At 43.6% G+C, this 16,639-nt stretch overlaps 1 protein-coding gene across 1 annotated transcript in view; it reads left to right on the plus strand.

Annotated features, from left to right (window-relative positions):
* The window catches only part of cers3a (ceramide synthase 3a), an 86,765-nt gene extending 74,872 nt beyond the window's left edge, over positions 1–11,893 (plus strand). Inside the window, exon 12 of the mRNA XM_048615712.1 lies at positions 11,583–11,893. Coding sequence (XP_048471669.1) covers positions 11,583–11,893 — 311 coding nt within the window. The remainder of the gene's footprint in view (positions 1–11,582) is intronic.
* The last annotated feature ends 4,746 nt before the right edge of the window (positions 11,894–16,639 follow it).

A 16,639-nucleotide genomic window follows, 5' to 3' on the forward strand; every position in this document is an offset into this window, starting at 1 on the left:
CTTCCTGCTCCTCTGATGCTGCTTGGCCTGCTGTGTTCATCCAGCTCTACACCTTGTTATCTCAGATTCTCCAGCATCTGCAGTTCCTACTATCTCAGTTGCTGAGAAATGTGCTGTTGGGGTGGGGTGGGGTCTGTCCACTGGGAGCTGTTGGCCAATCAGAGGCTGTAGTTCTTTGTTGCCTGGTAGTGCCAGTGCAGAGGCAGTAACCCACAGTTAGTGATTCAGCAATCAGAGTAACCATGCGATCCTGGTACAGGTGAGTGACCACAGGCAGATTTTGTGGTTTGGAGGAGGAGATGGCACTTAGGGGAAGCCCAGAAAGCCATGCATTGATAAATCCCGCCATTGGTGGTGGAATGAGGCTGCAAAATGGGTATTAATTGCCAGTGGGGTAGTTTAGAGAAATGGGTTTAGGAGCAGCCACAACTGTGATTCAGCAGTGCCTGCCTTCCAAAGTGGCTGGCAGCCAATTTGAATGCACAAAGGCCTTATTTAAAATGTTGAATTCCCCACTGAGAGAGGATGCCACCGGCTAAATGGAAGTGGTCTCTGAGCATCAGCCCAGGGAGAGTTTGTACTTTTAAGCAAAGAGGTAGCTGCATAAAGGTGAGGATGTGTCAATGAGCATACTGCAGTTCACACAATCATCAAAATTCCACCCAAACAGTCTGACATCATCATGTGAAATGGCGAGCTTATTTGGTAAGTTGTATAATGTATTCCTGCTCCTTTTTTTTATGTTCCAAACAGTCATGGAGCTATTATGGTACAGAAAGAGGCAATGCAGCCCATTGAGTCTGCGCTGTACAACAATCTTATAGCATTCCTCTGCTCTCTCACCATAGCCCTGTAATTTATTTCCTCCAAGCGCCTGTTCAATTTCTTTTTCAAATCATTCACTGTCTCTGCTTCCTCTGTCCCTTAATGGAGTAAAAAGATTTTCCTCACATTAGCGAATGAGATCACATTTTCTTGTCCACCAGATTGAAACTATAACCTTTGCACCGCAATCAAGTGCTGCCACAACCTCGCTTGCATCAAGAACCCAACTTTTCCAACTTATCCTTGTAGTTAAAATCCCTTAACCTGGAGCCGTTCTGTTAAATCTTTTCTGCAATCTGTTCTGAATCCTCTCATCCTCTCTAATGTATGGTGAACAGAGTTGGATGCAATACTGTGGTTGTGACCTAACTACAGCTTTATAAAGGTTCAGTTTAGTTTTGAAACCAGTATTCCAGATGCTTTGCTAATCATTCTCAATATATTCCAACACCTTCAAAGAGTGTTGATCGTGCCTGTGTTCCTGTGCATTCTTCAGCATTTTACCATTGGGTTTATATAACTTATCCCTGTTCTTTCTACCAAAATCTCTCACTTCTCTGTATTAAATGCCAGCTACCACTACCCATTCTGCAAGTCTGTCTCTGCCCTGTTTCAGTTGATTGGCATCATCTTCACCATTTGCCACGCCTTCAAGTTTAGTCTCATTGGAAAGTTTTGGAATTTTACTCTGAGTTTCAAAATTCAATTAGTTAATGTATTTTTTTTTAAATGTTCCTTATACTGATGCTTGGGGAACACCCACTTTGAGTGTAAAGCTAACCATTCAACGTTACTCACTGTTTTCTGTCTTTAAGACAACTTTTATCTCTGCTGTGCCTTTTTATTCCATGAACCTTAATTTTATTAATGAGCCTTTTACTTTGTTAAATGTTTTCTTAAAATCCACAAAAATGCTTCTGTCTTGAAAAATTCAGCTTTGTGCATCATTCACCTTTTTATTTATGATATGTTCTCTATTTCCCTTGTGAATCAATGCTTTGTTACTCTTTCCCTTATCCTTCTCTTCCATTGGAATGCAGCTGGCCTGTACATGAAATATTCATCCACAAAGGTTGTTAGTTTCTCCTGTCACATTTTGGTTCCATTTATCCCTATCCAGATCTCTCATCCAATTCAAGTTAGACCTCTTGCAATTTAAATTATCACTTGATCTTCTCCATTGCATTAAAACCTTATGATGTAGTGATCAATCTTCTCCAAATGTGCTCCGCTTGATCCATTTGGTCCACTTCATTCCCCAGTACCAAGTCTACCAATGCCTCCTCTTCGTAGTTTGACTGAAAATATAATTGTCAAGGAATTGGTCCTTAACACATTTCAGAAATTCCTCCCCCTACCATTTACCTTTTGCTCATTATTATTTCAATCAATATTGAGGCCGGTTGTTCAGTATCACGACTATACGATCTTACACATCTCTTTGATTTCCTTGTAAATTTGCTCCCCAGTCTCTCTTGCTCCCTTACTGTTAAGGCCAGTAGAATAACCCAGTAGTGATCTTACCTTTTTTGCTTCTCGACTTTAACAAATGGATTCTGACCTTGTCCCTTATTAGCACTGCCAGTCCAGCGCTTCCTTTCTTTACTTTCCCATCTTTTCTGAATATTATGTCCTTGAATATTATGCATCCAGCCTCCATTATTTTAAGCCATATATGTATTATTGCTCCCATTTCACATTTCACATTCCACATCGGACTTAGCTCTTGTTGCCCATCAATCTCATTCTGTGCATTTACATGCATACGTTGTAATCCTGTGCTCCTTAGTGTGATCCTATTGAATAAGGTGCTACTTCTAGATATACAATATAATATAAACACAGCTTGGAGAGAGAAACTATTTCTGGGGATTCTAGAACTTAAGAACGTAGTCTGAGAATTAGGGCCAGACTGTTCAGAAGTGCTGTTAGGAATCACTTCTGCACACAAAGGGTGGCAGATGTTGGAACTCTCTTCCATTAACGGCATTGGATGGTTGATCAATTGTTAATTTTAAATCTGAAATAGATACGCTTTTGTTAAGCTGTGTGAAGTTAGCCTACAGATCAGCCATGATCTGAGGAGTAGAACAGGCTCGAGAGGCTGAATGGCCTACCCCTGTTCCGATATTCCTTCTCTATTACCAGGTGACATTCACACTCCTTTTATGAACCTCACTGCTCTCATACTTTTTTATGTTATTCCCATCTCCCTGCCAATTTAAACCCTTCTCTACTGCCCAGGTAAACCTCGCCAAGAGTATATCAATTCCATTTGTGACTTGTCCTGTCTTTAAGAGATGCCTCCTGTCCAGATCTGGTTCCTATGACCCAAGAATCTGAAGCTTTCTGTCCTACAGCATGATCCAAGCCATAGTTTGATGCCCCCATCTCCTTATTTCAATGTCACTAGTGCATGGCACTGGTAGTAATCCAGAGATTGCCACCCACAAGCTCTTTCTTTTTAACTTTCTCCTATCTTCTGAAAATCTGATCATTGAGCCTCAGTACATGCTTTACGTTGTTGATGCTCGCATGTATTGCAACTACTGAGACACTCCCATTTGCCTTTGATTTGATTTGATTTATTATGGTCACGTGCTGTAATATCTGTTGGTACGTGGTTTTAAACTTTTGTATCTTCTGCCTGATGGAAGGGGGTGGAGGAGAGCATAACCGGGGGTGGGAGGAGTCTTTGATTATGTTGCCCGCTTTCCTGAGGCGATGGGAAATGTAGACCGAATCAGTGGAAGGAAGGCTGGTTTGTGTGATGGATTGGGCTGTGTCTGCAACTTTCTGTAATTTCTTGCAGTCTTGGGCAGAGCAGTTGCCATACTGAGCTGTGATGCATCCAGATAGGATGCTTTCTATGATGCATCTGTAAAAATTGGTAAGAGTCATTGTGGATAAATTTCCTTAGCCTCCTGAGGAAGTAGAGGCGTTCGTGTGCTTTCTTGACTGTAGTATCGACTTGGATGGACCAGGATAGATATAATCCCTACAGTGTGCAAACAGGCCATTCAGCCCATTGAGTCTACACCAACCCTCAAGAGACTCACTCCATCTCTGTAACCCTGCATTTCACATAGTTAATCCACTTAATTTACACATCCCTGCACACTGTGAGCAATTTAGCATGGCCAGTCCACCTAACTGGTACATGTTTGGACTGTGGGAGGAAACTGGAGCACTCGGAGGAAACCCACGCAGACACGGGGAGAATGTGCAAACTCCACTCAAGACAGTCACCCGAGGCTGGTATCGAACCCGGGTCCCTAGTGCCGTGAGGCAGCAGTGCTAACTGATGATCTACCATTAAGCCAATGTGCCACCCATAGAGCCAGCATCCTGCCTGTCATTGTTGGTGATATTTACTCCAAGGAGCTTGAAGCTCTTGACCACCTCCACCTCAGCACCATTGATACGGACAGGGGCATGTCCTCCACTCCACTTCCTGAAGTCACTGACCAACTCATTTGTTTTGCTTACATTGAGGGAAAGATTGTTGTCTTTGCACCATACCACTAAGCTGTCTATCTCCTTTCTGTACTCTGTCTCTTCGCTGTTTGATATCTGATCCACTATGGCAATGTAATCAGCAAATTTGTAAATGGAGTTAGAGCTGAATTTGGCCACACACCCATGAGGGGCTGAGTACGCAGCCTTACGGGGCATCGGTGTTGAGGATTGTCAAGGAGGAGGAGGTGTCACATATCCTTAACGATTGCAGTCTGCAAGTCAGGAAGTCAAGGATCCAGTTTTTGGCAGGGGCGGGGGGGAAGGTGGTGGTGGTGCAGAGTCCTAAGTCTTGGTGTTTGGAGATGAGTTTGGTTGGAATTATGATGTTGAAGGCAATAAATAGGAGTGTGATATTGGTGCTTGTTATCCAGATATTTCAGGAATGAGTGTAAGGTCAGGGAGATGTCATCTGCTGTGGACCTATTGTGACAGCAGGTGATTTGTAGTGGATCCAGGCAATCTGGGAGGCTGGGGTTGAAGTGTGACACTATTAACTTCTTGAAGCACTTCATAGTGATGGATGATGATAACCATAATAATGATATTCTACAGAATATTCTGCACCCTCTGTGTGATGACTTTTACCTTGCACCAGGGAGGTAACACATTATTCATGACTCATGATAACAGTTACAATACGCCCCATCAGACTGTGGAATCTGTTAAAAATGTTCCTCTTTGCTGTTTCTCCTGCGCAGTCCCTTGTCTGTTGGTGCCCTCATCTGGACTGCTCTCCTTTAGGGTGTCCTCACTGCTAGCAGTCTCCAGTGCTGAGTGCAGGCTTGAGAATAGCAGATACGCTGGAGGATCCCATATTTGCTGGCTTTTCCCATTCTGCTGCTCAGCTGTGATCCTGAATCCTTCCTGTCTTTAGGGTGACTACCGCCTACAGTGCACAATCTCCAAGAAACTCTCATCATCCCTGATGCTCCACAGGGACTCCAACTGCTCTTAAGTTCATGCTTAACTTCACGCAGCCAGAAACACTTCCTGCAGATGTGCGTTTGTGAGAGTGATTATGTGGGTGACTTCTGAAAATATCAAATCCTTCAATGGCAGAATTCAAACACAGTCGGGTGCATGGAGCTTTGTCTAAATCTGCATTGGAAGTGGGATGTCTTGCTGCTGGAAGATTCTATGTTAGTATGCATTAGTGAAAGGTTGGCTGTAGTTAAAACTGCTAAGTGATGAAGAAGCAATGTAATGTGCTGGAGGGTATGGAGAGAACCAAGGTTTGAAATTGTAGAGGTACTGGTCATAAAAGTCTGCTTCTCCTCACACATAACATTAGGGTGGTACCAGTGGCCTGGCGAATTGCCAAAGTTACAGCCTTGTTCAAAAAAAAGAGTAAGGATAAGCCCAGCAACTACTTAGTTTGACGTCGGTGGGAGAAAAGGTTTAGGAGACCGTAGGCCCTGTTCCTGTGCTGTGCTGTTCTATGTACTATGAAACCATTAAACCATTTTGGTACAAAATTAATAGTCACTTGGAAAGTTTTAGATTAAATAAGGAACAGATTTGTTAAAGGCAAATCACAACTCTCACTAATTTACTGAGTTTTTGATGAGGTAACAGGATTGTTGTAGGTAATGAGGTATGGGGCCGTTTCTGATCTTCTGAAAGGCGTTTGGGAAGTGCCATATAATAGGCTTGTCAGCAAAGCTGAAGCCCATGGAATAAAAGGACTAATACAAAGAAAGAAAGGGATAAACAGCAACATGGATATCAAATTGATCGAGTGACAGGAGACATTGTCACAGTGAATGGATGTTTTTCAGACTGAAAGAAGGGTTATAGTAGATTTTTCCAGGAGTTAGTGTTAGGACGTCTGCTATTCCTGAAATAAATCACTGACAGACCTTGGTATACTGGGCACAATTTCACAATTTGCAAACAACCCAAAACTTGGAAATGTTATGAATCGTGAGAACAATAATGTTCAACTTCAAGGCGACAGGTATAGGTTGATGAATAGTGACAGGTGAAATTTAATGCAGAGAAGTGTAAAGTGATTTATTTTGGCAGGAAGGATACAGAGAAACAATATAAACTAAAAGATATTCTTCTAAGGAGGGTTTATGTGAATAAATCATTGAAGATGGCAGGACAGTTGGAGACAACAGTTAATAAGTGGACTAGGTCACGAGTTTATAAATAGGGATTGAGAGCTCTGTTTAACCATGGAAAGTTTCTCTCTGAGAGTCCTGACACGTTTCTTCCACTTTTCTCTACAATATGCCTCATTAGCATTGCACCATGCTTCTACAGTGCCCTACTCATGCTGTCTTCAACTCCCCGGCAATAGAAATACTCGCCACTTCCAGGACCTCCCATGATTCCTGAAGCCAGAACCATTTTAACAACACAGTTATGCAGCAGGTCAATCTCTGCCAGTCAGGAGGTGCCCTGTGTGGTTTGTGTTTTTCAAGAATGGTCCTGGAGGGGGATGTAAGAGGCAAATTGCTTCATGAACAGGGACCCGGGTGCCCTGGTAGACTGGATAGTACAGATGATGGCCATCCTATTTCGTCAGGACTATCAGAGGAGACCACAACACCAAACCATGTCAACCTTGCCCAAAGTGTCCATGATCCAGAGGAATGTCCAGCAGTACTACAAGAAGGTCAATGGCCTTCTCCACTCCATGGAGCTAAGTGTGACATCCTTTCTCTGCTACCTCACACTGATATTACATCTGCTGCTGCACGTATCTCCCACTAACACTTGGTCTACCACTCAATATTGTATGCAGCTTTTTCCCTGCACTTTTCTTAATTCATTCACAGGGTATGGGCATCACTGCATTACTGGCTGGGCCACCATTTATTTCCCCATCCTATGTTGCCCTTCAGAAGGTGGTGGTGAGCTGCCTACTAGAATCGGTACAGTCCATGTGCAGTAGGTAAACCTACAATGCTGTTAGGGAGGGAATTCCAGGACTTTGATGCAGTGACACTGAAGGAAGGACAATATATTTCCAACTCAGGATTGTGAGTGGCTTGGAAGGGAACATGGAGGTGGTGGTTGTTTGGCACAAATGCTACTTGCCATTTGTCAGTCCAAACCTGGATATTGCCCAGGTCTTGCTGCGTTTGGACATGGACTGCTTCAGTATCTGAGGAACCACAAATAATGCTGAACATGTTGCAATCATCAGCAACCAAACCCGTTTCTGACTTTACAATGGAGGGAAGGTCATTGAAGCAGCTGTAGATAGTTGGATTAAAGACACAAATCTAGGAACCTCTGAATGTCATGAAGCTGAGATGACTGACCTCCAACAACCACAACCATCTTCCTATGCTACAATATTACTCCAACCAGCAGAGAGTCTGCTCCCCCCCCACTCCGTTACCTATTGATTCCAGTTTTGCTTGGGCTCCTTGATGCCACACTTAGTCAAATGCAGCCTTGATGCCAAGGACTGTCACTTTCTCCTCAACTCTGGCATTCAACTCTTTTGCCCAACTTTAAACCAAGCTGTAATAAGTTTAGGAGCTGAATAGCCCTGGTGGAACCCAAACTGGGCATCACTGAGCAGGTTATTGCTGAGCAGGTGCTGCTTGATAGCACTGTTAGTGACACCTTCCATCACTTTGCTGATGAGTCATCTGTGCAGGCTGCTCACTCACTCGGGCCACCTCACCAACATTTCCCCTCCTTGCACTTGCGCTAGCAGCCGTGCCAACTATTTTCATCTCACTCAATGGGGGAAGGCGATGGCCTAGTGGTATTATTACTAGACTATTAATGCAGCAATTCAGCTAATGTTGTGGGGACCTGGATTTGAATCCCACCACGGCAGCTGGTGGAATTTGAATTCAATTTTAAAGTATCTGGAATTAAGAATCTACTGATGACTATGAAACCATTGTCAATTGTTGGAAAAACCTATCGAGTTCACTAATGTCCTTCAGGGAAGGAAGTCTGCCACCTTTACCTGGTCTGGCCTAAATGTGACTCCAGACCCATAGCACTGTGGTTGATTCTAAAGTGCCCTCTGAAATGGCCCAATGTACTAATGGCTACAAGGTCTCAAAGAAATGAAGTCTGTCACATCACTCAGCATTGACCTAGGCACCGGAAAAGACAATGACAGAAACTACCCTGTCAACCCTGCAAAGTCCTGCTTAATAACATGTGGGGTCTAGTGCTAAAGTTGGGACAGCTGTCTCACAGACTAGTCAACCAACAGCCTGATATAGTCATAGTTATTGTCTCTAAGGTATGATTCCATGTCCCAGACACCACCATCGCCATCCTTGGATATGTCCTGTCCAACAACTAGGACAGACCCAGCAGAGGTGGCAGTGTAGTGGTATACAACCAGGACGGAGTTGTCCTGGGAGTCCTCAACATTGACTTTGGATCTCATGAAGTCTCATGGCTTCAGGTTAAACATGGGCAAGAAAATCTCCTGCTCATAACCGTATACGGTCCTTCCTTGGCTAATGAATCAGTACTCCTCCACATTGAACCACACTTAAGGGAAGCACTGAGGATGGTAAGGGCACAAAACGTACTCTGGGTGGGAGATTTCCATGTCCACCACCAAGAGTGGCTCGACAGCAGCACTACTGATTGAGCCGGTCGGGTCCTAATGGTTATAACTGCTAGACTGGGTCTGCAGCAGGTGGTGAGGGAACCAATAAGAGCGAAAAACATACTTGACCTCATCCTTACCAATCTGCCAGCTGCAGATGCATCTGTCCATGACAGTATCGGTAAGAGTGACCGTTGCACAGTTCTTGTGGAGACAAAGTCCTGCCTTCACGTTGAGAATAACCTCCATTCTGTTGTGTGGCACTATCACCGTGCTAAATGGGACAGTCTTCAAAGAGATCTAGCAACTCAAGACTGGGCATCTATGGGGTGCTGTGGGCCATCAGCAAAGCAGAATTGTACTCCAGCACAATCTGTAACCTCATAGCCTGGCATATGCCCCACTCAACCATTACCATCAAGCCAGGGGATCAACCCTGGTTCAATGGAGAGTGCAGGAGGGCAAGCCAGGAGCAGTACCAGGCATACCTGAAAATAAGGTGTCAACTTGGTGAAGCCACCAAACAGGACTACTTGCACGCCAAATAGCATAAGCAGCAAGTGATAGACAGAGCTAAGGGATCCCACAATCAACAGATCACATCTAAGCTCTGTAGTCCTGCCACATCCAGTCGTGAATGGTGGTGGACAATTAAACAACTCACTGGAGGAGGAGGCTCCACAAATATCCCCATCCTCAATGATGGAAGAGCCCAGCGAACGATAAAGCTGAAGCATTCACAGTCTTCAGGCAGAAGTGCCGAGTGGATGATCCATCTCGGCCTCCTCCAGTGGTCCACAGCTTACAGATACCAGTCTTCAGCCAATTTGATTCACTCCATGTAATATCAATGGTTGGAGACACTAGATACTGCAAAGGCTACAGGCCCTTACAACCTTCTGGCAATAGTAATGAAGATTTGTGCTCCAGAACTTGCTGCTACCCTAGCCAGTACAGTTCCAGTACAGTTACAACACAGGTATCTACCCGACAATAAGGGAAATTGCCCAGGTATGTCCTGTACATAAAAAGCAGGCCAAATCCAACCCGGCCAATTACCGCCCCATCAGTCTACTCTCGATCCTCAGTAAAGTGATGGAAGGTGTCATCAACAGCGCTATCAAGCAGCACCTGCTCAGCAATAACCTGCTCAGTGACGCCCAGTTTGGGTTCCACCAGGGCCACGCAGCAACTGACCTCATTACAGTCTTGATTCAAACATGGACAAAAAAGTTGAATTCCAGAGGTGAGGTGAAAGTGACAGCCCTTGACATCAAGCCTGCACTCGACCATGTGTGGCATCAAGGCCCCAGTCAAACTGCAATAATTGGGTATCAGGAGGAAAACTCTCCAGCAGTTGAAGCTGACCTGGTACATATGAAGATGGTCATGCTTGCTGGAGGTCAGCCACCTCAGCTCCAGGACATCTCTGCAGGAGTTCCTCAGGATAGTGTCCCAGGCCCAATCATTGTCAGCTGCTTCATCAATGACCTTCCCTCCATCATGAGGTCAAAAGTGGGAAATGTTCTCTGACAATTGCACAATGTTCAGCACCATTTGTGACTCCGCAGATACTAAAGTTATCCATGTTCAAATGCCATAAGATCTGGACAATATCCAGAGGTAGTAAGAACTGCCAATGCTGGAGTCAGAGATAACACAGTGTGGAGCTGGAGGAACACAGCAGGCCAGGCAGCATTAGAGAAGCAAGAAAGTTGACGTTTTGGTTCGGGACCGTTCTGGGCTGACAAGTGGTAAGTAACCTTCATACCATGCAAGTGCAAGGCTATGACCATCACCAGTAAGATTAAATCTAACCATCGTCCCTTGACATTCAATGGTTTTACCATCACTGGATCCTCCACTGTCAACATCCTCTGGGTAATCATTGACCAGAAACTCAACTGGACTTGCTATATAAGTACAGTGGCTACAAGAGTAGGTCAGAGGCTAGGAATACTGCAGCGATTAACTTCCCAAAGCCTGTCCACCATCTGCAGGGCACAAGTCAGGACTGTGATGGAATACTCCTCACTTGCCTGGATGAGTGCAGCTCCAACAATATTCCAGAAACTTGATACCTTCCAGGACAAAGCAGTCTGCTTGACTGGCACTACATCCACAAGCATCTACTCCCTTCACCACTGACGCTCAGCAGCAGCAGTGTGTACTGTCTACAAGATGCACTGCAGAAATTCACCAAAAATCCTCAGACAGCACCTTCCAAACCCATGACCACTTCCATCTAGAAGGGCAAGGGCAGTAAATACACGGGAACACCACCAACATCATGTTCCCTTCCAAGTCATTCACTATCCTGACTTGGAAATATATCATGTTCCCTCTTGTTGTTGGGTCAAAATTCTGGAATTCCCTCCCCAAGGGCATTGTGGATCAACCCACAGCAGGTCAACTGAAGGTTCAAGAAAGCACCTCACTACCATCTTCTCAAGGCCAACTAGGGATGGGCAAGAAATGCTGGCCAGCCAGTAATGCCCACATCTCAGAAATGAAGAAAAAAATTCTTCCCTTGACCTCTCATGGGGACAATGCTAATTCCTCCATGTCTCGGCAACCAAGGAAGATTAATTGTCCATTGCTGTGCTGTTCTCCCATTATGGCCACTGAGTGTATTTGTAACGTGCCCAAACCTTTAGCTCTGCTTTGCAATTCATTCTCTCTTTGTCTCCTGCAGGTTCTAGTGTCATCTGCACAGACTCCACTCTCAAGCACGCAGCCCTGCAAGCTATTTCCTCCTCCAGCTCTGAAGAAGAGACGACAGACCTCTCAGAGAATACACTGGCAAGGCTGCCTCCTACACTCTCCACCAACGCCAATACTGATACCCCAATGAGTACTTTAGCTCAATTAGAGTCCAGAGCACATTCTGGTGAACATATCACTGCCACGTCTCTGCAGCTGGCCGAAGTTGCTGACATTTGGAGAATTGATGGAGACCAGACCCGGGCAGGAGAGGACCCTATTATGTCAACCATTCACAACTAACACATAAATGAACAGGCAGACAAAGGAGCAGCAGAAAAGTTTGTTGGAGGGAAAGGTTTGTTTTGAAAGTTTGTTGCAAGAGAAAGAATTGCAGGACCATGAAGAGAAGGCAGGGAAGTGGTAGCAGGTATGTTGCTCCTGCAGAGGACCAGCATTGTAATGATGGGCTAAATGATCCCCTGTGCTCTAGCTATGCTATGATCCTGTGATGTGAGAAAGCAGGTTGGCCCTATGGAATTTCTCAGGGCTTACATTAACAAGTGAGGTGAAATATCAGAACTGGGACTGAGCTGGTTTCAAAGTTGTGAAATTTAGCCAGCTGAGAGCTCATTCCACATGACTTAACTCTGGGTTACTGTCATCTCCTTTTGGCTCTCAAAGATTAGAACCTTGTAATCACTGGCATTAGAACCGGCCATACAAAAACAGATTCCAGATGTTGTAAACCTTTTCCAGCACCAATGAGGGCTTGAGCTGCCTCAGATCCATGAGCCTAAATCAGGTCAAAGTGATCAAACTGCTGGCTTCACAACGGTTACTCCCAAATATGAGTGCAGGTCACTCCAGGGATTATGCAGAATGGCATCATAAATATTTTTGTGAAATTCTGCTCTGTTAAGAGCATATTAGGAAATCATTGATACATTCAGCTGCTGTAGACACTGTCCAAAGCACATGATTACCACAAATTATGAAATAGTTTTAGTTAAATGGGTGTTAATGAGAACAAATTGTGAATTCACAAGGGGAGGTGGTTTTACATAGAAATTTATGAAACTGAAAATTCTGCCAAACATTTATCAACATAAATCAGTTGGAGTTTGCTGATCGTTCAGATAGTGGAAAATACGGAAAATAACAGAAATGATTATCACAGTCCACCTTTCATCTGTCCACTTATCATATCAAGCTATTCTTTCAATCATTTCCAAACTTTTCAGTTCTTCAGGATGCTAAACACCAAAACCATTCCCATCTCCAGAAATGGAACATTCCTGCAGAGTGAATGTTTTTTTTCAATCAGTAGAACTTGACTTTTCACTGTGCATAGTTTGTAATTTATTTAATGCCAACAATCACATAAGCTGGACTCAAAATTCACCTTGTATGTACAACATTTTCAATGAGACCAATCTTTTCTTTGTGTGAATTGCATAAAAGGTGTGAGGGTGAGTGAGAATTGTAGACTTGTTTTACACCTCTCCACGTTTATATTTCCATAGTGATTCGAAGAAAGTTTAGGATAGCTTATAATGCATTGTATCCATTTCCCTGCACCTCTGCACAGAACATTATCTTGTACAATGATCTCCATAAATCATTTCGAGGTTGGTGTGGAATTTCAATCAATGAAATGGAGACCACAAAATGCTGCCCCAATTTGTGCGAAGTTGCAAAGCACTGGAACCTTGCTGTCAACGTTCTAATTGATTAATTTTTTTCCCACTCAAGTTTCATTAGATCATTCCACTGAAAACATGATGTCAGCCTGCTGATATTTTAGTCAGTTCCAGAGAATCAGGGTGTCAGGGACTGAGTTCAGGTGGGGTACTCCTCCAGGCTTCTGTCCATGTTTAGACCTCATCTGCTTGGAAAATTGACCTATTGTGTCTCTTTCTGGGTGCATTTCTTCAGAAGGAAATGATGAACAAGATAGAGAAGAGACTTTAACTATGAGGACAATTTAGAGATACTAATGCTTCTTTGGTTTGGAAAAAGAGTTAAGGGGAATATGATTCACTGATAGGGACTCAAGGACTTTGGTAAATGGTAAAAAGGTTTCCACTGGTTGGTCAGTTGGTAACTGGAGGGACATCACCACTAAAAGAATGATAGGAGAAATCTGTTTACAGATAGAGTTGTTAAGACATGGAATATCATACCAGAAACATTGGGAGAAAGACAATCCACGGCAGCTTTTTGAAAGGGGATAAAATATGGCAAATAAATAGAATCATACAGCATGGAAACAGACCCTTCAGTCCAACCAGTCTATACCAACTATAATCCCAAACTAAACTAGTCCCACCTGCCTGTGCTTGGCCCATATCCTTCTGAAGATTTCTTATTCATATACGTATCTAAATGTCCAACACTTCCTCTGGCAGTTTATTCCACACATGAACCACTCTCTATGTAAACGAATTGTCCCTTGTCTTTTTTAAATCTTTCTCCTCTCACCTTGAAAATATGTCCCCAGTCTTGAAAACCCCGCGCTAGGGAAAAGACACCTGCCATTCACCTGGAAAATATGACCCCTCATGATTTTATAAGACTCTATAAGGTCACCTCTCAGCCTCCTCTGCTGCAGTGAAACAAGTACTAGCCTCTCCTTACTATTCAAACCCTTCACGCCCAGCAACATCCTGGTACATCTCTCCTGAACCCTCTCCAGCTTAATCATAGCCTTCCTATAACAGGGAGACCAGAACTGGACACAGTACTCCAGATGAGACCTCACAAATATTCTGTACAACCTGAACATAACATCCCAACTCCTATACTCAAAGTATAAAGGCAAGCATGCTAAATGTCTTCTTAACCACCCTGTCTACATGTGACACAAACTTCAAAGAATTATGTACCTGAACCCCTAGGTCTCTCTGTTCTATAACACTACCCAAGGCCGTATTTTTAATTACATAGGTCTTGCCTTTTATTGTTTTACCAAAATGCAATACCTCACATTTATTCAAATTAAACTCCATCTGCCATTCTTCAGCCCATTGACCCAATTGATCGAGATCTTTTTGTAATCTTAAATCACCTTCTTCACTGTCGACTGTACCACCGTGTTGTCACCTGCAAACTTACAGACCATGTTTTCTATATTCTCATCAAAAACATGTATATAAATGACAAACAAAAGTAGATCCAGCATCGATCCCTATGGAAGACCACTGGTCACAGGCTTCTAGTCTGACAAAGAACCCTCCACCATTACTGTCTCCTGCTGTTCAGCCAATCTTGTATCTAATTGGCAAGCTCACCCTGTGATCTAACTTTACTAATTAGTCTACCATGTGGGAGCTTGTCAAAGGCTTTACTAAAGTCCAAGTAAACAATGTCTGCAGCTGTGCCCTCATTAGTCTTCTTGGTTACGTCTCAAAAAACTCAATTAACTTTGTGGGACACGATTTCCCTCGCACAGAACCTCGCTGACTATCCTTATGCATTCCTTGTTATTAAAGACTTTGGGGAAAAGGGAACTAAGACTTTGGAAAGCTCTTTGGTGAGCCAGAAAGATAACACGGGCTGAATGACTTTCTGTGCTACAAAACACAATGATGTGACTAACAACAAGTCAAAACCCACTGGTCAACTTCGGCAAACAATAATTGAAGGAATCATAAAAGCAATTGAAGTATGTGTTGCAAAGAGGTTGGTTAGATGTTTGTATTATCTGTTGCAAACTGTTGAAGCAGCTCATAAATATTTCTAAAATGGAATAAGAGAATTGTTTGGGAAAAAAAGGAATTTTTAACTGGTATCAGGGAGGGACCAGCAGAATGGGATTAGACTCGGTGACTCACATTAGTGAAAAACATTAATGTAGACTTAAGGGCCAAGAAAACTGTTTCAGTGTTGAAATTATCGTGGCTGAGAATTTCCTTGTAAACAAGGTTTATGCCACATTTCCAACAATGTTGAGGCTGTTCCAGTGCCAATGGTATTCCCAGCCTCATATCCCAGCAGTCTAAAATGGAATTAATTTAGTGAGTAGCAAAATTAGAGAAGAGTATGAGGTGATGGCAGGAAAATGTGGTCAGATTGGATAACTGCTGAGTTTTGGGAGGTCAAATGCAAAAGAAAAGTGTATAGTAAATGCCAGGACCCTTAGGACCATTGATATACAGAGGGATCTTGCGGTGCAAGTCCATAGGTCCTTGAAAGCGGCAACACAAGTGGATAAGTTGGCAAAGAAGGCAGATGGCATGCTTGCCTTGATTGGTTGGGGTATTGAGTATAAAGTTAACAAGTCATGTTGCAGCTGTATAAGACTTTAGTTAGGCCACATTTGGAGTACTATGTGTAGTTCTGGTGGTCACACTATAAGAAGGAGGTGGAGGCTTTGGAGAGGATGCAGAAGAGGTTCACCAGGATGTTATCTGGATTGCAGTGTATTAGCTATAAGGGGAGGTTGGACAGACTTGGATTGTTTTCACTAGAGGACTGGAGGCTGAGGGCGTGGTGGGAGTGGTGGGGTGTTGGGGGGGTTCTGCAGAAACTGATAGAAGTATATAAGATTATGAGAGACATGGATACAGTGCATATTTGGACTCTTTTTCCCCAGGGTAGACATGGGACAAACTAGGGGGCATGGGTTTAATTACAAGGGGGGATGTTTAAACATGATGTGTGAGGCCAGTTTTTTAGATAGCGGGTGGTGGAACATGCTGCCGGGGGAGGTGGTAGAAGCAGATAGCAATGTTTAAGAGGCATTTAGACAGACACATGAACAGGCAAGAAATAGACAGATATGGACCATGTCCGGGCAGATGGGATTAGTTAAGAACCAAAAACAGAAATTGCTGGAAAAGCTCAGCAGGTCTGGCAGTATCTATGAAGAGAAATCAGAGTTAACATTTCAGGTCGAGTGACCCTTCCTCAGAACGGTTCTGAGAAAGGGTCACTTGACCTGAAATGTTAACTCTGATTTCTCTCTACAGATGCTGCCAGATCTGTTGAAGTTTTCCAGCAATTTCTGTTTTTGTTTCTGATTTACAGCATCCGCAGTTTTTTCGG

The sequence above is a fragment of the Rhincodon typus genome, chromosome 33, assembly GCF_021869965.1.
Source record: "Rhincodon typus isolate 14 chromosome 33, sRhiTyp1.1, whole genome shotgun sequence".
In the NCBI taxonomy this organism is placed as follows: Eukaryota; Metazoa; Chordata; class Chondrichthyes; order Orectolobiformes; family Rhincodontidae; genus Rhincodon; species Rhincodon typus.